The 20,961-nt window shown below is 41.2% G+C and overlaps 1 protein-coding gene across 4 annotated transcripts in view; it reads right to left on the bottom strand.

The window, feature by feature from the left end:
• LOC126647378 (protein unc-13 homolog B-like) overlaps positions 1-20,961 on the bottom strand; it is a 108,031-nt gene that overhangs the window by 58,732 nt on the left and 28,338 nt on the right. For all 4 annotated transcript variants that reach the window (XM_050329564.1, XM_050329566.1, XM_050329563.1 and 1 more), the window contains exons 7-12: positions 20,348-20,567; positions 12,513-12,740; positions 12,057-12,198; positions 3,346-3,515; positions 2,349-2,464; positions 298-461 (exon numbers count right to left, since the gene is read on the bottom strand). In XM_050329564.1, coding sequence (XP_050185521.1) covers positions 298-461; positions 2,349-2,464; positions 3,346-3,515; positions 12,057-12,198; positions 12,513-12,740; positions 20,348-20,567 — 1,040 coding nt within the window. The remainder of the gene's footprint in view (positions 1-297; positions 462-2,348; positions 2,465-3,345; positions 3,516-12,056; positions 12,199-12,512; positions 12,741-20,347; positions 20,568-20,961) is intronic.

Raw genomic sequence — 20,961 nt, forward strand, 5'->3', positions numbered from 1 at the left:
GTCTCAGCCACCAATAATAAAATACGGTCCTTTATGCTAGTGAAGTTGCTGTAATTCCTTAGAATTATTTTTAAAGGTCTTCACACAAATGCTGAGATAGAAGCTTAATTCCAGCATTTTGCCAAACATTATTTTCCAGACTTTGAGTAAACTGGTGATTCAGAGACAGGCTCGCAGCAAGCCCCATAAGGAGCAGCTGTCACTGCCAAGCCTTCCATTACCAATACACTTCATCATCTAAACAGTAAAAGCCGCCTCAATTAGTTACACCAATTACGTGCACAAAACGCATCTTACGTCATGGCCTGATATATTGATTCAATGCCGTAACGCATTGCAAATTCATCCACGATCTCTTGAGCTGTCTCGTCAAAATACACCTTCCAGGCATCATCTCCTTTGGCATCAGGGATCTTCACCACCCCATTTCCTTGCACATCTGTGAGATGGTGAAAGAGGTTCTGAAAGACAAAGCAGGGAATAAGTTTGTGTGTGAGGCTGCTGAAGGTTTTAAACAAGATTCATGAAGATCTTGGAACTGCTGAGGTGGTGGCACTAACACAAATTCCTTTGTTCTCCTCCTCTTTCTTTCCCCCTACCCATTCTGTGTTTTCTGCTTTTGCCTTCTTTTCTTCTTGAGTGCTCATAGCTGAATTTTTTGCATGTGGACCTACAGCTTTACCCAGCAGACACTGTGAACAATGCAGAACAGTGTTTCAGTGCTCTGAAACCACACACTAATTAGTTTCCTGAAACCTACACATTTCTGTCCTCGGAAAGATATGTCTTGGACAAGCTATTTAAACTAGCTGATGTTACAGCTCTGTATCAGCATCGTAATTATTATTATACAGCAGAACAATCCAAAGAGGGTTTTTTCTTCTGAGAAGGATACCCTTAAGATCACCCCTAGCAACTAGACACTTGCATTATTATTCATCATTCCCTTTCACTTTATCTAACACTACAAAAGTTTTCAGCTATCATTGCTGTGCAGAAATTGCACAATCAGCTCAGTGGGTTTCTCAGTAATCCTCAAATTCAAGTCACTTGCAGTTTCATCAGCCTTTCAGACAGCTGGCTCCCTGCAGTAAGGGGTGCAAAAGTCTAATGATCTCATTAGTAGCTAGAGGACTGTGCTTTACACTACTATTTTTCCTGATTAAATTATCCTTGCTGTAAATCATCTTCATTTTAGAATACACAAATGAAAGAAGGGGATGCTTAAGAAAGAGACCTATTTGCAAAAAAACAGCAGCAAGTGATCATGGATGTTCAAAGAAAAAAAAAAAAAGAAATAGCTTACCAAACAGAAGCCATCATAAAATTAAAAAAACAAATATGTATTAAAGGAGACAACACAGCCTACTAAAAGAAGCCTACTAATGTTTTTTCTATGCTCCAGAGCTGTCCAATAGACAGCTCCTTGCTAAAGCCAGAAGATACCACAAGACTCATCCAACCCAGCGTCTGGAAAAATAATCCATAAATGTTGTTCCTGTTGATGAGCAATCCTCTCTGTGATGCAACTGCCCTTCTTGTCTAAGATGAATTTACTTAAACCTCACTGGACTTTAGGATATTCTTATATATAGGGCTCTGACTACTCTTCCTTATTCAGGCACTTAAGAGTCTCAGCCTACCACCTGCCTTCTCTTTGACATAGATAGACTGGGTACCGTGCACTTCTCCAAGGCAAGGTTATTCCTTTAGTCCTTCTCGTAAGTCATCTTTGGGTTTCTTTCAACTTCTGCAGCACTGCCTGCCCAGTTCAGCCCATCCTGAGACAGGTCGGTACCCAGTAACCTCATCTGATCTTCTGTTCCCCAACAGCACAGTTCTGTTTCCCCAAACAGTTGTTCATAACTACACACCAGTGCACAGACAAAAGAATTTATACCACCAGTATCTGCATCACTCAACAGCCAGAAACAAAACCCTCCGCAATCATAATTTACTTACGAAGCATTTTAGTATGCTTCCTCTAAAGAAAGACATAGATACAGTACACATTGAAAACATCACTCAAGGAATTTCAGACATTTCTCCACATTAAACTCATGGTTATTTGGCTCTGAGTGGATCCAATGCCTCATCTCTGCCTAACAGTAGCGCAGCTGTGACATGGGACAGACTGAGCCAGCCAGCCCCCAGCATGGGGGAGACAGCCTAAAGTTGCCTTTGCCTCTCTGACAAATGCAGGTCTGATGATTCACTATGTTACCAGGCCTGCATAGGAGGGAAAGGAAAGCTCACCTAAGGCAAAGGGGCACATTCCAAGGACATGAATGTCAGAAAATTGCTTCTTCAGTAGTCAGAAGGAATATGGTGGTGTTCCCAACTCTTACCTCATGAAGGCAAGTGTACTGAATATGATACGGAGCCACCTTCTCCTCGCCTTTGATCTCCACACTGATTTGCAGACGAATAGCCCCAGACACTGCAGACTTATCTGTTCTTTTCTCTAGAGGAAGAAAGATCAGCAATTGTATGCATCGTTCATGTTCAGAGCACAGACATCTTGGGGTGACAACACTGGCAAAGAAACTGCTGGAAGCTCAGGCTGAGTCACCTCAGAGAAAACTTTCTCTTTTCTTTCTAAACATTGAATACTAAGTAGACATCAGCAAAACAACTGCCATGATACACCCTCAATATGACACATCTAGCTAGAACTAGGTACATTTTTAGACATAAGACAGCCTTCCTGTCAGCAAATGTGCTACAGGGTCTTGGATTCAGTCAGCTGAACTAAAACCACCAAGGACAGATTCCTTTTCTGAGAACATAGCTGAATGATGTGGAATTCTTCCCTAACTTCATATAGCCCTGAACTCCTGGGAATTGCTGGCTGTCCCTATCAAGAAGATTTTGGACCTCTTATGACTATTACTGTGCTTGTCAACTCAGCACCTGTCGGGGGTGGATCAGAAGAGGCACCATCTGGCTACTCTAGTACTTTCCTCAACAGTCACTGGGAAAGGTCTCAGCAACCTGCCAGCCCAGTGCAGTGCACTTGATGGTTTTATAGTCTGGTAAAATGTTCATGTTAAAACAAAAGCAAAAAAAAGGATGTATGTAAAAGGGCAGTATGCCTCCAGCACAGGTGGAATACAGTCCTGCTCCAAGCATTTAATCCACTGTACTTTTCAATGCCTGACAGAAAAAACCCACCAACCTTCTGGCATGTTATGCTCCTCTTCATTTTAACTGGGATCATGTGCCCTTTGAAACTATGTAAGCTTTTTTTGTTTCCTTTCTTGCAAATTGTCCACATGCATCCAAGTGCTATCAAACATTCCCAAACTGACACGTAATGTTTTCAGTCCCAAAAGCCTTGCTCACCAAGGTTGTACCACACATCCATCTCTCCGCTCAGAGTACGAACTTCAATGATTGTCTGCCCCAGGAAATCATCTGACTCGCGTTTCAGTCTCTGCTTGACACGAGACTTGATGTCATCATCTTCATCCCATACTCGCACCTTGATCCGGTCAGAGGAATTATGGCACTCACTGCAAACAAAAGAAGTGCAATTTTAACAGTGCACACTGCAGCCAACATTTACATGCAGCACGCTTTGCGTTCCTCTTGATCCACTCATCCAGCATTAGAGGGATGTATTACTAAAATCTATTAGCAAAATGTAAACAATGCCTGTTTATTTAAAAGTCTGGTATGAACTACTGAACAACCTCTTGGTGCAATCTAAATGCTCCTGTGACATGGCAGATACTGCACTCCAGACGCAAGCTGAAGGACCGCCCTGCCCTGACCTCAGCCACCTACTCCACACTTACTAAGTGGTTGTGACTCTCCTGCTTGTCCTCACTGTCAGCAGCAGCTCCCCAAACTTGGGAATTCTCCTCACAGCTGACTGTGAAGCCCAAAGAAACCTGGGGATAGCTAAACTGATAAATGCTTTCATATACCCCCCCAAAATGATGATGAGCGTCGCACTGGTTTCAGTAGCTCACTCCATCAATGACCTCCTGTTCAGCTGTAGGTGCTGAGGGATACCTGTCTTTATGCAGTATCTAGGACAGCACAGTCAAGGCCTGTGACACACACCCTTCATGCTGGTTTCTAAAAATAGGATAAATAGCTCAGGTGGAGGTAGATCTCTTACTTCAAGATAGTCACAAAGCAGTAGTGTATGAATGCACAATACATTATAACCAAATGATACACGTACTGCCTGAGGGGAAAGGGTGGGGTACAGTAATTACAGCATTGGTATTTAATTACTAGAATTGATTCTGCCCATTATTCACAGTTTAGACTGATACTTTGTGCTCTGGGTAGATCAATAAAGACATTTCCATTAAGAGAAGTAGTTTACTGTTTGATGAATTGGCACCCTCCAGTTTAATGCACAGGCAGAATTTGCAGACTCTCCCTCTTTTTTAGGTGTTTAGACACCTTTTGTAGATCCAAAAAAGCTCTTGGATGACAGAAGTGGGCAGGAGAACTGTATTATAAGAGCTCTGCTCATTTACAGGGCATGCAATAAAGCAATTTGAATGCTCATATGAGACCATGACAAGGGTGATTACTCACCATAACTGCTACAAATGTCTACCCTCAAGCAAATAAAACCTATGAAAACAGGCAACTGCTGCTGAAGGCCTGTTTTCCAGCCTTTTTAACATTAACATGCTGCATCTGTTGCTAAGCAACAGGGAGAAAGAAGAAATGGGTCAGAAGAGATCTGCTAAGCCTGGTCAATAGGATGTGGCAGTGACTGGTATGAGCATGCTCTCTCACAAGAAACCATTTGGGCTCTTATTGCCACCACTGTGATTCAGGACAACATTTAACAGATGTCCACGCAGCTCCTACTGATTTTTCCAGTAGAGAGGGATAGCTGGGAATTATATGGACAAAGTCAGAGGCAATTCCATGCAGTTCTGATCATGGACAGAGCACATCACTGCTCCCTGTCTTTGCTGTGCAATCCATGCTGTATTTAGAGTTCAGGAGAAAAGAGGTTCTATGTTTGGCTTTATTCTCCTCTCCCTCCTTTTTTACTGCAAGAACATCTTCCTTAACAAAATCGTGCAGCCAAGTGTTCACAAGCAGGGAATTCCTGGACTTGCTGTTCTTTGTAGCTCTCAAATTTATCTGAGTACATTGCCATATTTACCAGCAACACAGTGTAACCATGTTAAAGAAATCCTCTCTTCCTGACATGGTGTGCTAATGTACAGCCTGGCAGTTTTGTAGAGGCTCAGTGTTCAGAAATGCATGGGTGCCTAAAAACACAGACTAGCACACGCTGCCATTTACAAAGCATCAATAAGTCCTGACTTCTTTAGACTTCACCTTCTGGTGAGACAGCTCTTTTTTAGGACTGCTTTGATCTTGTTTCTTTGCTACCAGTGGTCTTTCCTTAAAGAAAACATTCACTGTTCAGACCTAAATCTAACTTAGGCAGTCCCACATGCATCATCCCACGCTCCTGAGGTGGCTGGCTATCATCCTTCACTCGACTACAGCAGCATAACTCACTGCTAAGTGCTACAGGAAACTTTGCAGTAGCAATTACTGAGCTACTGAAGCTTCTGTTTTACCACACCTTTCTCTGCTGTTTTTAAGAGACTGCTCAATTTGTATTCTTTATACTGGTCCCATGCCAGAGAGTGAGCTTTATCACTTGCTCAGAGCAGCTGAAAGCCTTGAGCTGGTGGCTTACCATAAAACATCTAGGTTTGTAAGAACCACAGCCCTTGCTTTTGGTTATGTCAAATCCAGAGGTTACCTTCCAGAGAGCACCCCAAAACAGAACCATGAATACTGGGAGATTTGGGCTTTCTGACTGGAAGCAGGTTTTCTAACTAATGACATAGCTTCCAATTTGTGACGACTCTGTAAGACTGTGGCTAACAAGCTCTGCTGCTAGAAGCTTTCCCCTTCATTAATACAGGAGCTGGCACATTTCTCAAGATGCCTGCCCCACTTCTTGCTATGTTTTTATGAAGCTTGATTTCACTGTGTGCACACATACGTCTGTCCACCCTCCCACAGCCGAGCTCCCACAGCTTTCCCAAGAGGATGCAGAAAAGGAAAGTGACCCCAAGGAAAGGAAGAAATTACCAAATGCTCTCAGGTCCTCTTGAGTGCAAGAGACTGGAAACCACATTTGCTATGTACACAGCTCAAAAATTGCCTCTTTCTTTTTTATCTATATTGTCTTTGTGTTTACAATTCGGCCACTTTTACACTTAAAGCTACCAAATAAAGTAATATTTTCCAGAAACAGTACATCAAATTTTTAAGAAAAATTTAAAACAAAAAAAGGTGATTTTATTTTTTTTTTCCCCCCCATGAACTTTTTCTGCCTGAAGCCAGTGGTTGCTGCAGAGGAAGCAGCTGAGCCTGGTTCTGCTGACTTGTTCTTCATCCCACTCTCTACCTCCGTTCTCTTCTACCACTTTGGTCTTTCCCAGCAGCAAAGCCCCAGCACCCACGCACATCCCCTGCACTGTCAATATTTGGGTCTCTTCCCAGGCCCAGCTAGCAACTGGGCTGAGGGGAAGCACGCGAGCACACGAAGCTGTAGTTAATTCTGTTCTGCACACAGTGACATGCCCACACACACAGCAATTAGTATATTGGTGGCTAAACAGAACAAGCAACTGTTGAATTTACACTATAATTCCTCCCACAATGAAGTTAGTAATTTGCATCCTTCTAATCCAGCCCTAACTTCTGAGAAAAAAAAAATAAAATTGTAGAAAGTGATTCTTAGCTGTGAGATCTCTGCCCACGTTGGGCCAAATTGGCTCACATGATGTCAAGGGTTTGGGACAGAGTATTTAATGTGCTTTGTCTCCTCCAAAGTGTGGAGAGAAAGAAAAAGGAGAAGTGTCTAAAAATGACCAGAACATCACTTCTGAACCAACGATTCATCCTTTGAAAGCAAAAAAAGCCTAACAACATTTGTGCTGAATTTGCTAATTTTGATTTGTAGAGCTGACTACCTAATAAAGATAAAACAGAACAAGTAGATTTAAGCAAGAACAGACAGTGAAAGTGAAGGACCAAAGGAAGCAACAATATCTTGCAGATTTAAAGCTAGGTTGAAGCCCAGAATTAAGTAATTTTATTGTGTGTTGATATTAAAAATATTTATGGTTCAGAGAGTCTAGTGAATATCTATATGTCCATATTCTGTGAGCGGTTTCCTTTGAGTGTTGTGGCTGATGCAGCTCTCAAGAAGGGCCTGTAAAGTTTCACAGTCTGGTGCAGTGGACATTTCAGACAATGACAGAGAAAAAGAAAGAAAGAAAGTGCAGAGCTGCTTGCAGAAATAATGGATGAGAGAGCAGAAGCCAAGACTTTAGGACCTGTGATCATTTTAGGAGGACAGCTTTGCTCCTGAGGAGCAGAGCTTAAAAAAAAATCAGAAGGGATTTTTCTGGAAAATGAGAAAGGAAGGAGTAGTTTGGCAAGCAGTAAAAAGTTATAACAACATACAGAGACAGCAGGAAAAAAAAGTTGTTTGGGAAAATAGTGTGGCTGAAAAAGCTAGAAGATTTGGATGTGGTTCAAATGAAGTGTCATGACATGGCAGCTCTGTTGTGGCCAACCTCAATGGGAATGGAAGGCAGAAAACTTCTCAGAACATGTTCACTTTTAAACAGTGACAAGACTCCCCTACGGGGGAGAAAAAAGGACAGGGGAGAAAACACCACAGGCAAAATCGGAGTGGTAAGAGAATGGAGGAAAAATCCTTAGCACCTTAGAAGTTAAGCACGACAGCACAGTAATATGCCCTGAGAGCCAGTTGTTGCTAAGAACAAAGAAATGAGTTTTCTGTTCTTACTGGCATGAAGCTCTTTTCTTAGGGAAACAAGTCTAATCATTTGCTGTTACCCAGCACTACAACACAGACTGACAAATTAATGGTGCAGTTCTAACTACAGAGAGCAGGTAAAGTGACTCTGAGCATTACATCCTTAGTTACATTAACTCAGCTTTCCAACAGGTGCTTGCCACAAGACCTCAACTCTAAGATCAAATTTAAGTCTCACATTGGTAACTGAACGGGGAAACAAGTGGTATTTTATCAGAGTGCCAGTTTCAGTATCTGTGGTACCTGGTGAATAAAGAAAGCAAGAAAAACTGGATGGCCCCTGCCACACAGTGAAGGGAGGCTGAGGGGCAGCGTTGCAGTGACATCTATAAATACAGTGGTCTCAGAAGGGGAAGTCTAAAATACAGCTCTGGAACAGTCACACATAACCACAGAGATAACTGAAAGGTGCTGAGTTTGACAAGAGGCTCAGCATTTGAAAGGAAAATTGGGGAACCAATGTGACAAGTCAGTGGTTAGCTGAGCAATAGCACCATTCCCATAGGATTAACAGGAACGCGTATCAAGTGGGCTCTGCATGTCCTAGTAAAACACTGATTATCTGCTTGCAGGAGGCACTGCATTTGTTTTAACTCAGTTATTCTTCTGCAGTGAGAAAGAATAAAACATGCCTCTTGAAAACTGTTCAGTGACAATGTAATCTGTTCCAGGCAATGATTTCGCACCCACCATTCAAAGCTTCAGACACAGCTGTACTCAGACCATCCAACTTCAAGGGGGTATTACTCTAAAATGAATGAGTTTTGCACCCAGCCCAAGAAAAACAGCAACATCTGTTTGAATCCAGTAACTTGTAGGGTTCATAGTCATTAAAGACTGAATAAAAGGTACAGACAAGTAACCTCCAAACAAGCCCAGAGCTCTCCCTTTGAAGTGGAAACTCTGTCCTGTGGTCGAGTTTATCCTCCTAAATGCTGTCTGCTATTGTAAACCATGCAAATAGATGCTCAGCTTAAGCCTTTATAAAAAAAAGATGCCAGGAACCCTGCAATTTCCACTGACAGTCCCAAACACATCTAAATGGGGAATTACTGTCTTGTTCTAATTGCACTGAATATGGCAAAAATAGCTTCCCTCTAATATCACTGGACTGCATCCTAAGGAAATGAGAGTTACACAGACTTGTTATGAAAGCTTCTACATTCCAACAAGTTTTGTGAAAAAATAACAGCTAGATGGAGAAGAGAAACCCATGCCAGCTGCTGTCCCTGGAAAGCTTGCAGCCAGCTGGCTCCCATGGACCAATCCATACAGACAACTTGGAATCCAACTGCGGGCAGGACACTTGTTGCCTTCTGTCCAGCCAGAGTTAAAGGCAAGGGAAGAGAGCTGAGGACACAGGGGAGAAATGCACCTGGCAAATGGAGTAAGCCACCTATAAGCCTACTCATCATAAATAGAGGAAAGAAATTGGAGTTTTCTGCAGAAGGGGAAGGGATGTAAAGCCAAGGGGAACAGGATGCGAGCTCGCAGAACAACATGTTTGTACTGCAGGAATGGCTGAAGTTCCTGCTGCCAGGCACCACATATGCAGAGACTTTGCATCAAACTGGCAACACTTTGAACTTAGCAGAAAAATCAACACCTTATATTTTCAAAGGTCTTCAAATGCCAATGAAATATACAAAAATCTCTCCATAACAACACATTTCCTAAAGCTATAGATGTAAACATACAGAGAGATAATTTTCAGAAAGAAACAGGACCAGGAAATCACTAGCTCAGGCAACAGAAATACACGGAGAGAACTGGTCATTGATCTAAGCAGATGCCTACAGTTACACAGGCTAGTAATGACCTAAATAGCACTTATAATGGAAACACAAAGTGCTTTCAACCTTGTCTTTTCTAAAATGTGGTTCTAAATCCGGACTCCCAAATTGGGTCAAGCCTACCACAACATTTTTTTTCCTGAGAATATATGGAAAAGGAACAAAGCCATTTTTAGGAAGAGGTATTTAAGTTAATATACTTTTCCATCCATCACTGTGCATAAGTATAAAAAACCCAATTTGAAATAGGCTACTGCTGCCTTAAAAATTTAAAACTTGTTTAAGCTGCTTTTAATAAACTTCACTGAGTCTATGGAAAGAACTATATCACTCAGTTGTACATAGTCTGCCTTAATTCATGCCATGGATTACAAGAACAATGCTATAATTATAATGACTGATGCACAGAGATTTCTGGCTCTATATCCAACCTTCGAAAAGACACTGGAATTGTGTTCATATAAAAGGCACTGGCCCTAATGAACACCAGCTACAAACAAGTCCACTAAACCAAACAGAAAAGGAACAGCAATGGCTAACGTGCATATTAGTAACTGACCTGACCCCTCTTGCTCCAGTTGAAATGTTAAAGCATCTTGAACACCAAACTTTTCATATGTTTACTGCAAGGTTTTCAATAACCACCAGCACACTTTTCTCTCACTATAAGAAATTAACTTCATTCTGAGAAACAAAGACACCCCCCTGCCAAAGCCTTTAAATTTGACAATCTCTTGATTGTCCTGACAATCTCTTATAAAAAAGCTTGGCATGTAATGGGTATTTTTGGTTTGCATATGTTAATTTAAATTTCAATTTCATTATGGGGTAGAAAATTTTAGAATTTTCTTAAGAGTTGTGAGCTGCAAAAAGATCCATAATTTCAAAATAGAAAGATGGGTGTGTAGAAGACCAGTGCTGCACACACTTCTAAAATACTCTCTCCTCACCCAGCAGAAGATGAGCTTTGACACTTACTCATGAAATGACACCCTGAATCCAGTACTGAATGCTGTCCTGCCATCAGTGTGGACACTGTGCTCATTCCCTGCATCTCCTCCTGGTATTCCAAGGCAAGACAGAAAGTAGCACCAACTCTAAAGCCCAACAGCATGTTATCTGCTGAATCACAGACATGGCGATAAAGTCTAAACAGTGGCACCGTTAAAACTGTGACATTTATCACGTTTTGCTATCTATCTTTAAACAGAGTATTTGTTGAAGCTCCTAAAATTAGAAGGGAACACACTGCAAATACCATGGTAACTACTTGGCATGGTAAATCAAGGTCCTTAAGGCTCCCACACAGACTTACTGCTATTGTGACTAGAGTTATTCAAATGGCACCTAAGCATACTTACTACTTACCAAGCAGCAATGTTACCTTGGATTAAACTAAGAATAAAGTCAAGGGCTTACGAGCCCAAAATAGCACTAAGATTTTTCTGACGTTAATGAGTAGCTCAAAACTGCTTAAAAATAATTCTGTTCGTACTGTACACTATAAAGACAAAGCTGCGCTGATATATAAACCTGATTTTAAAACACAGACACTTTGCAGAGAGATCTCCCCACAAGCAGTTTAGGAAAGAACGGGGAAATAAAAAAAGGAAGGAAGGAGATGGTACAAAGGAAGAGCTTACACCTTAAAGGAAATAAGGATCTTTCAGATCAAATGAAATCAACAAGAATCTTCAGAAAACGCTTGCTGGATTTCATGTCTCCATTTTGCTTTGTAACACTTTCAATGACAAATTGAGGGTACTGTTTACTTATTCAATAAAAGCAGGATGGAACAATGTATTTTGAGCATAGCTCATATCTAAAGAATTGTGCCTCCACTCTTTGCTTTCGATTCAGATATCAATACCTTGGTCATCTTGAAAGCTCCCTCAAGAAACAATAACTCCCTCAAGTTATTGTTAAATTGATTTTCCAAAACTGAAAGAAGAGACTGCTGGCGTGACAGACAACTGACAACTAATTGCCTTTAAATTTTGTTGCCAAACACCAGTAGCAGGTCACAGCAACATGTCACAGGAAGTTTGCTTAGTCTTTTTACATGAATTTTATTGAATTTTGTTAGCTAGGAACAATAGTCGCTGACTTAAATGTTTTTCTTCCTCTCTAGCATTCTCCAGAAACATCAATATGAAAGTGTTCAGGAGGCACACAATTTGTATATACAAAAGGAAGACAGATAGGATAAACAGGTGTGCACTAAATACACTGTTAAAGATGTCAGCCCTCCACACAAACTCACACACACACACACACACAGAGTGAAAACAGAACCATCCCAGATGACAGATGATGTGGGAATGCATTCTGACAGAGAAGACATCGCTGCCAAAGCATAGACTGTACAAACAGGTAAAATGGGGGTGAGAGTCAAGAACACTCACAAGTAAAACTTCTCTTCCCATACAGGGTTCAGATTCCCAAAAATCGTTTTTGTCCTCTTCTTTGTTTTACCCACTTGAACGGTTACATACGGATCGCTGGACCCAGTCTTGTCTTTGGCCTGCAGACCCTGAGCACACACCACTGAAAGGCAAAGAGAAGGGTTACCACCACAAGACAAGAAGACAATGTGGCTGAACACCCTGTGAAGCAGCAGCTCACAGAGACAGGAGTATCACTCATGAGAGTTTTTCTGATGAACCTCAGCTCCTACTACAGTGCCTGCAGTAGGAACATCTCCATCTGCTACCTGTATGTACATCGACCAGAAGGAGACAGAGGTCAGAGAAGCCCTTTCTCTCAGTTCCCTCTGCCTTCCCACCAACTCTCTCTAACTGTAGGCTCACTAACTTCAGGCTCCCGAGTGAGACCAAGAGAATCCATGATTCCCCACTTACCGGTGATCGTGATCTTTGCTGACCATTTTGAGGTGCCATCGAGCACACTCTGCTTCACTGTCTTCATCTGCTGAGCATGTGTCATTTTGCTCTCACAGAACACGTCTCTGATCAAGTCAAAGATCTCTGGCTTGTTTCGCTCCCGGATCTTCATGCGATCCTTCATTGCCATGATGAAATTCTGGGTTCGGTCTTCAGCTCCATGCTTCGAGCTCTTCTCTGCTGCTCCTGTGCACCAGGAAACATGCAATGCTCATCAGAAACAAACAAGCACAGGATCTTGTTTCACTGAATCTGGACAGCAGGATCAAAGCTACGAGTTACCCTCCACACCGTGGCTCCTTGCTTTTACACTGACTTTTACACTCAGTCCCCCCTATTTCAACATACGCACAGAGAATCTGGACCATTTAGAGGTGGGAGGGGATAGTTCCTCTATAACCTGGGATCAGATTGCTCTCCTGACAACAGGCTGATTTAATACCCTTACAGCTGAGGAAGACCCAGAAATGAGGTTCTTACATTAACAGCAGATATCAGCAAGCCCCCTGCTCTCCTCATCTTGCTTTGAACAAATAAATCCCTGCTTGGGCAAGTGCTAAGAAGAGGACATAGGACCACCATTACAAATAGTATCTATGAGCTTGTCTCAAAGATGCACTTCAGCACCACAGAAGAGAAGTTCAGATGGCTTAACACTGTTGGCATTTCCTACTCACAAGTGCCACAGGACTCCCTGTTCACCACAGAGTCACTGCAAACCTCTGTCTCATTGTGCCTGGAACCACCCTGTTTGGATCAGGCATCGAGCTGCAGACACAAAAAGTGCCTCTCTGGATGCCACTCTATTTTATCAATTTGTATGGAGACAAATCATCCAATTCCAGAATTACACAGGTATATTACCTATAAGGTAGCAAATTCAATAGTTGAAATCTTGAGCCATCATAGGCGTGGGGCACTGGTACAGTATCGAGCAGCTGGAAACACAAGAGCCAGTTACAGTCTGTAACTGCATAGTTATTCAAAAGAATCTGGAAAAAGAGAAGCCTCTGGATGCCTGCATACCGCTTACAAAATTCAGAAGTTTATAACATTATGAGATAAGACTACTCCCACAACTGACTGCTTCCTACTCAATTTTGACAGTCATTTTTACTGTCAAAATTTAAAGACTGACTATTGTGTCAGATGTGAGACATGCATTAATGAAAGCACTGACATGAGCTAACAGAGAAGATAACTCAGGTGTGAAATGAAAAACAGGAACATAAGATTATTGCACACTGCCTCTTTACCCAGTATCTGCAGTAATTTCAAGTTACGATCTTGAATCGGATTAAGCTAAAATGCTACAAAAGTCTTGTGAACACATTCAATCATAATCTTTCTCTTTAATGTAATGTGCTTTTGCTTGTTCTTCTTCTCCAGGATAGTTTAGTTAAAGCAAGCTTAGTCCTAGAAAAGTTGTTTTCATTCAGGTGTTCACCAAAATTAAATTACCTTAAAATCAGAAGAAGTGGGCAAATATGATATCTGGAGGACCTTTAGTATAAGGTATTGTAGTTTTGCATATGAAACTGCTTCAGCAGGTAGAGACTAAATATGAAAAAAAATTATATTTACACTCACACAGGACCCCCAGCAGGACAACGTAACAGCCACCCTTGTCACCAGGCTGTTGTCAACAGGGTGCCTAGTGACTAGCGCTGCCTGAAGACACCCATGTCTAGGGCCTTCACTCTAACACCTTTCACCATGACTCAATTCACTTCAATAAAGAAACAAAACTCTATTATAATTTTCACCATCCACACCAAAGAGAACAAAAACACAGTTTGGAACAAACTGTGACCGTTGAAGTGTCAGAAGTTCATTAAGGAAACTGCATAACAAGGCATGCTATTTAGGACCTGGGTGTAAAACAAGCCATAATTTTACATTACCTGAGTATTTTTTCATTTCTCTTGCTAGAGGCTTGATGTTCAGTATTTAATTTAGTACAATAAAATGTACATGCCCCAGAGTTTCCTGTTGTTGGCTTAAGATGAAATGAAATCAAACACTGGAATTAATTACGCAGTCCCTGCTGTTTCTACTCACCGGTGATGAACCTAACATTTATTAAAGGAATATGAAACCAAAATGATACTAGGGGCTATACTTTGAACTTCAGATAAGAAGTGCTATTCAGTTTTAACAGAACTAGGTCTTCTGGGGATGGAGGTAGACTCTATACTGTGTATGCAGAGCTACAGAAAATTACTGGGAAATCAGGAAAGGCCAAACTGAACAATTTGCCTTTCCCAGCTGGAATTCTGAAATGTGTCGTGATCCAAAGAAACCAGCTGTGCCCTGACCTTTCTGACTTTAAGGAAATTAAGAACCTAATTCAAACATTAAGGGTTTGTGTTATGCATGAGAGGAATGCTCCATTTCTGCATGACTGTCTAAATAAATTGCTAGCCAGGCAGCTTGTGAATATAAATGTTTCACTGTCCATCACTGAGGCGGGACAAGAACTACCACAGTTTTGAGGTGGCATGGTCTGCATCACTGCCTTAATGCAAACACTCCAGAAGCATCAAATGATGCTTTAGAATGCAAACTTGGACAAATGGAGGAATTCTAGTTAAAAACACATTTAACATCCCCACAACCTGCAGAGACCTTGCACTGTGGTTTTATTCCTCTGCAAGGGCACCCTGGGTTGCAGGACATGTAAGCCATGTCACAGAGACCCCTAGAGCCCTCACTTTAGTCACCTCTAGGCTTGGCTCTGCCTTCAGAGGAAACTCCTCACCTCCATCCATGCTGCTTCCCCACTCAGCCCAAATAATTTGCTCAGATATGGTAACTCCATTATTCCTTCCCTGATTGATCTGTCCCTGAGCTGCAGACACCTTATTTAACAATTCGGGACTAATAAAGAACAGACAATGTCTGTTCTGCTGTCTCACCAACACGCTCTTTCTTAATTTTAACATCTGCTTCTTGGTACAAAACCAAGAGAATTCCCAAAGCAACCACTGGGGGACTAATTAACTATGATGGATGTGTTTTAAACCCAAAACATGTCATTATACTGAATGGCAGAGGATGCTTTTCCTGGTGTTGGACTGGGATTGTGTTTCTTCAAGCTGCAAAGAGGGTTTTGTCCAGTGGATCAGCTTTTCAAGTCGTGTGAATAGCAACTGACAGGCATCAGAATATACAAGTAATGTGTACAGTACCACAGAAATGGTTCTGGGCTTTCTTTCTCTCTTCCTTTCTAGGACTGAATTATGAGTGAATTTATGACTGGAAACAGAAAGCAAGTATGTCTATATTGGGAATTGTATTGATACAGCTATTAGTAAACCACCAGTGCTGTTATTCTATGCTTTAACATGAAAAAGTCAAGAAAGCAACACTGGCAGGATTGAAGGCAGCTGTTCAGTAGGCGGATAATGCTTAGAAATTATATATTCCTGAAACTTAAAATAGATATTCAAGTTTCAAATAAAGGTATCCCTCCCTCCCTCTGTGCAAATATTTTCCTACATAGAACTTTGGGAGCAAACAAATGTTCATCACCATGGTGTCTAATCATCATTCAACCCAGAAGCCAAGATGATTATCACAGAGTGACTTAATCAGTCTCATTAACAGTCCACTCACTGACCTGGTCTCAGGACTGCAGCCTCTGAATTCAGAGTACAATACACACAAGCTTCTCACCCAAAAAGCAACAAACACACCTGCTGCCTTCCAGTCTCGAGTCAAAAAACACAGGACAACTCCTGAGGTAAACCAACAAGCCAGAAGCCAGAACAGTTCAAAAGCAGGGTATTTGGTAATGCAGACCTGATGGCTTGTGTGAACTTCTCCAAGGTTTGGAGATAAAGCTACAGATTTCATGTTCAAGAGCAGTTTGAAGCTTGAGATCTCATTTTCAAGATCTCCAGAGGACCACATTCTGTTATCCCAAGACAATTTCTTTTCTCATGTTTAACTGTAATCTACTGAGGACGAGATTAGCATAACTAAAGGCTAAAAAGAGAGCACTGTCCCTTGAGCGAGCATTTATGAGCTTATGATAAAAAGGCAAGAGCCCTATCATCAGAATAATAACTTCTGAGTGCTCACAATATTATAAACCAGGTGGCTGGTTCCAGTTTACTGCACTTCAGACATCACCAGTTCATGGAACAGCCCTGCCAAACCAGTCTGCAAATGGGTTTTGATTCAAACTGAAACAAAGCATTGCTGAATTTGAGTATTTCATCAGTGCAGTCCCACATGTTTGTTGAGTGCATCAGATACTCAGTTTCTTAAAAATATGGAGAGCAAGAAAAGTACCTTCAGAAGAAATAACCAAACTTAATTCTTACAGACTTGGGGAGATATTTTATTTCCCCCAGAAAGACAAGAAGGATAGGAGATGGATAAACAGCACATTTTGATTCTAAAGAATAAAATCCCAGGTGTCTATCAAAATTTTAAGGCATAGACAATAGAAGTATACTTGTAACCAGCCAGAAAATTCATTTTACTCCAATGTAACATTTTCTGGAAGAATTACACAGATTGAAGTGAAGATGTATCCTGAGGCATCAAGGTATAATCAATAGAATTGCATTTGTCACCAGTCTGAAAATTCATTTTACTCCGTTGCAACATATTCTGGAAGCCTTCAATAGACCTAAGTGAAGATACGTCCTCAGAATGTTTGGAGTCTTTTGCCAACAGCAACAATAAAGCTTCTGTTAGGGAAAAAAAATCCCTCCTGAGTTCAGTAAACAAGAAAGTTCAATCTTGAATTTATTGGATCTCTAAACTGTTGTTCGTCCACCAGAACTGCTAGACAGTGTTCTGCACAGACTATGTTCTTCAAACATATATTAAAAAAAAAAAAAAAAAAAAAAAAAAAGATAATTTCTTCAATTTTCTTCTTGCTGGGTTCCAGTTAAAAGGATTTTAGCATGAACATGCCAAAGCAAAGAACGGAGTTGCCTGGAAATGTCTTTTAATAGATTTCTAGTACTGCTAACAATTGCTTTCCCATCCTGGAAGCACATTCACATATTGAATCCACCATCTTCTTCATCTCCCAGCACTGTCCTCTACCTTCTTCGTCTTTTAATTACACAATTACCATCTTCAGTTTGCCTTACATCTCTGTCCCAGCTAATTATACACTCTACACCCACAGTGGGTAATCTTGCAGACCCTGGTTCACAGTTTCTCTATCTTCCTTGTTATGATGCTGGACAGCTTACAAATAATTCACTAAGTAAAATTTTTGCTTGGTTGGGTTTTACCTTTCTACATGTTTCAGATATTTTATGCCCAGTGTATTCTCAGTTGTTTCCTCTCTGTTTCTACAACTCTGCATGATGAAGTAGCTTGAGTTTACATTCAGAAAGAAAATGTGAAAACATCCGCAACCCTCTGAATAAAATAACAAGTTCTTAATGCTTTGCTAAATATGAAAAGTAGAGTAATTTCCAGTTGTTTCTTCTATTTCATGGAAAAACACAGACTTATTGCCATCATCACATCCCACAGTCCATTGCAGAAGCTTATGTAATTACAGCTGGAGATTAAAAAAACTTCCCCCATGGTTATTCTTTGGCGACTGTTTCAGATACCCCCTGTTTTCAGGGTGTCTGAGTCACTGAAGTTGCCTTCTACTTCTACCTTTAATTTTCTTACAGAAAATTTAGCCTTTTTTTTTTTTTTTGGCTTTAGGCCATGGACATCTGTAAGGTAAGCCAGAGTCATAGCAGGTGCCCTACATGCACCTCTTACACCTCCGCCGTGGGCTCCACAACATCTCTTCAGAAACATTCTATAAGGACAGATCTCATATGGCTATTTTTACTTTTATTGAAAGAGCATGATTCCTGTCCTCCTGTCCCCCACTGCCAAGCTTCTCTTTCTAAAGATTAACAAATTCATACAATCCTCTCCCAAGACATTCTCATATTTTCCCCATTACCACTGAACTCCCTCCCAGCCTGAACTCTCCCTTCTTGAACGTGGATTCTTTTTCTGCAGGAACCTATTTCCTCTTACTTATTATCTGTTTCTTAAATTTGGGGGGGGGGGGTTTGTATTGTTTTCAACTTCATGATCACTGCTCTGTTCAACAGCTTTGTGCCTGTTTCCCCATGCAGCTGGTGCAAACCTAATATTCCTCTGTTCTCCATAGCATTTTTCCCACACTGAGATATCACAACTCCATTGCAACATTACAACATCCTGGGTATGCAACAGATTGTGTCAGAAAACTGAATTATGACTGAATTACATTCTCCTGGACCAAATGCAACACCACAGCTTTTTCCTTGGTCACTAAAAGGTGCCAATGATGCAACAGTTTTAATGCTATACACTGACCTTGCAACCCTCGAAGACAAATCCAGAAACTCTAAGCAATTGAGGGACAGAGAAGTTCTGCCAGTATCAGATGTGTCTTACAAATAAGCCATTGCAAATAGACCTAGTCCTAACTGTGACAAATTTAGGACTCTGCACACATCAAAAATACAAGTACAAACAACATCCTTTTGTGGTGTTAAGAAAAGCCATAAGGAAGAAAAAAAAGTGACCTATGATCCACTGGTATGCCCTGCTGGGTCATCCAGCCTGGCTTTCCCAAACAGCTACAACCTGAGGCAGATAACAAGATTTGACTTTTGTGTTCCTATAACTCCTAAATGCTCACAGGCATTTGCAAGTCTGCTTACACTTCAGAAATATGTTTATACTTCAGAAACTTTCCTGATTTCTTAGATTTAGTCCATCAAGCTGCAATGACAAGAAAAGCAGGAGTGAACAGAAACAGCCCCACCTTCCTACTCAAGATTTAACACATATGGTAGAAATTTCTATTCCGTTTAGACCAAGATATTTTGCTCTCAAGCAGGAATATAAATCTGAGACCAAATTAAGAAACAGTTTTACAAGCAAACAAAAATAACGGGACCAAGGCAGATGCCTAAATTAATACTTTTCTCTCTCCTTTTTTTTTTTTTCTCTTTAATCAAATTTCTTTTAAAGTTCTCCCTTGCTTGTGTAAGGTCTCATTTATTCTTCAAAGTCACAGAGCTCCTTGAAGAGATGACTTAGTTTTTTATACCTCAGAATTAAAAAAAAAACCAACAAAATAAACAGAAATGCTAACAGGAAGATGAAATACTGCCCATACACCCAAATATCACCTTTGTATCTGACCCACCACCTCTGCTGACTAAGCTCCAAGTTCCCAAAGTAATTCAGCCAGGAAGATCTACTGTTAAAAAGACAAAACACTTGCCCGATCTGCCCTTTAAACAGAGAATCCAAGCTTAGTCATGGACTCTATCCCCTAAGCAGGAACCCAGTGCTGCTCTGAAGAGTTGGCACAGGCTGATGCCTGGAACAAGCAATATGACTGGGATACCAGGGCAGGGGGGACTGAACAAATGTCAAAATATTCACCCTCACACCCTATTCACCCAGCCCACCGCCTCTCTTCCACACAGGATATGTTAGCAGACACCACCTCAGCTGACAAAAAGAGAGTAAACAAAACAGACAAACAAAAAGTCAGCCAAACCCAACAACTAGACATGAAAGAGTCAAAAATTAAACCTTCTTTTAAAGTACATCAACCATAATTCTGCAAAGTTCTCCTGTATCACTGGTGTCTGTGCCACAGGGCGAAGGGGTTAAGCTCAGGCACCTTTCCAGAAAATGCAGTCACTTTAATAACTGCAGCTTCACTGATTCCCTGAGATACCAACAGTACATTTAGGAAAGCTCTGGTAGCACTTCTGGAGAGCCACACTCCACTGGCCACTACTCACTCTGTAAGCAGTCAGCGTTGAGCAAGTCTTGGCACTTCTCATGGCACTTGACTCCACATTCCCCGCAGCGCATTCCCTGCCGTGCAATACCCCACAGCAGCCCCTCGCATTCGTAGCAGTACGTAGGAGTTGTGGCTGTCCACACCTCAAAGTTGTGTGGGGTTGTGCAAGAGATGGGGTAAATTAAGGCTTGCAAGGTCTTCTTATAGACATGAGATTTCTGAAAGGCAAGAGAAGACATAAACTCACATCCAGGAAGGTGACTGAGCCTGTTTTTGCTGGTTAGCACATGAATTTTAAAGAAAAATGCATGAGGGGTGCAATAAATCTACAAAGTAGGCAAATTTATAAAACTTATACAAGAGGTGTCAGAGGACATCCTTGCGCTTCCAAAAACATTTCTCCAGGCATTTAAAAAAGTGGAAGAGGTTGAAAGACAAGAATTAAGGTTTGTTGACAAGGAATATCTTGCATAAATCAAGTTTCACACACTGTCCCCCATGGCAGATAGCACAGGAAAAGATGGTGAGATTACTGAGTTCAAGAAGTGTTTGGACCATGCTCTCAGGCACATGGTGTGACTCCTGGGGTGTCCTGTGCAGGCCAGGAGTTGG

The sequence above is a fragment of the Myiozetetes cayanensis genome, unplaced genomic scaffold (assembly GCF_022539395.1).
Source record: "Myiozetetes cayanensis isolate MyiCay16 unplaced genomic scaffold, myiCay2020 scf4, whole genome shotgun sequence".
Taxonomy (NCBI): Eukaryota; Metazoa; Chordata; class Aves; order Passeriformes; family Tyrannidae; genus Myiozetetes; species Myiozetetes cayanensis.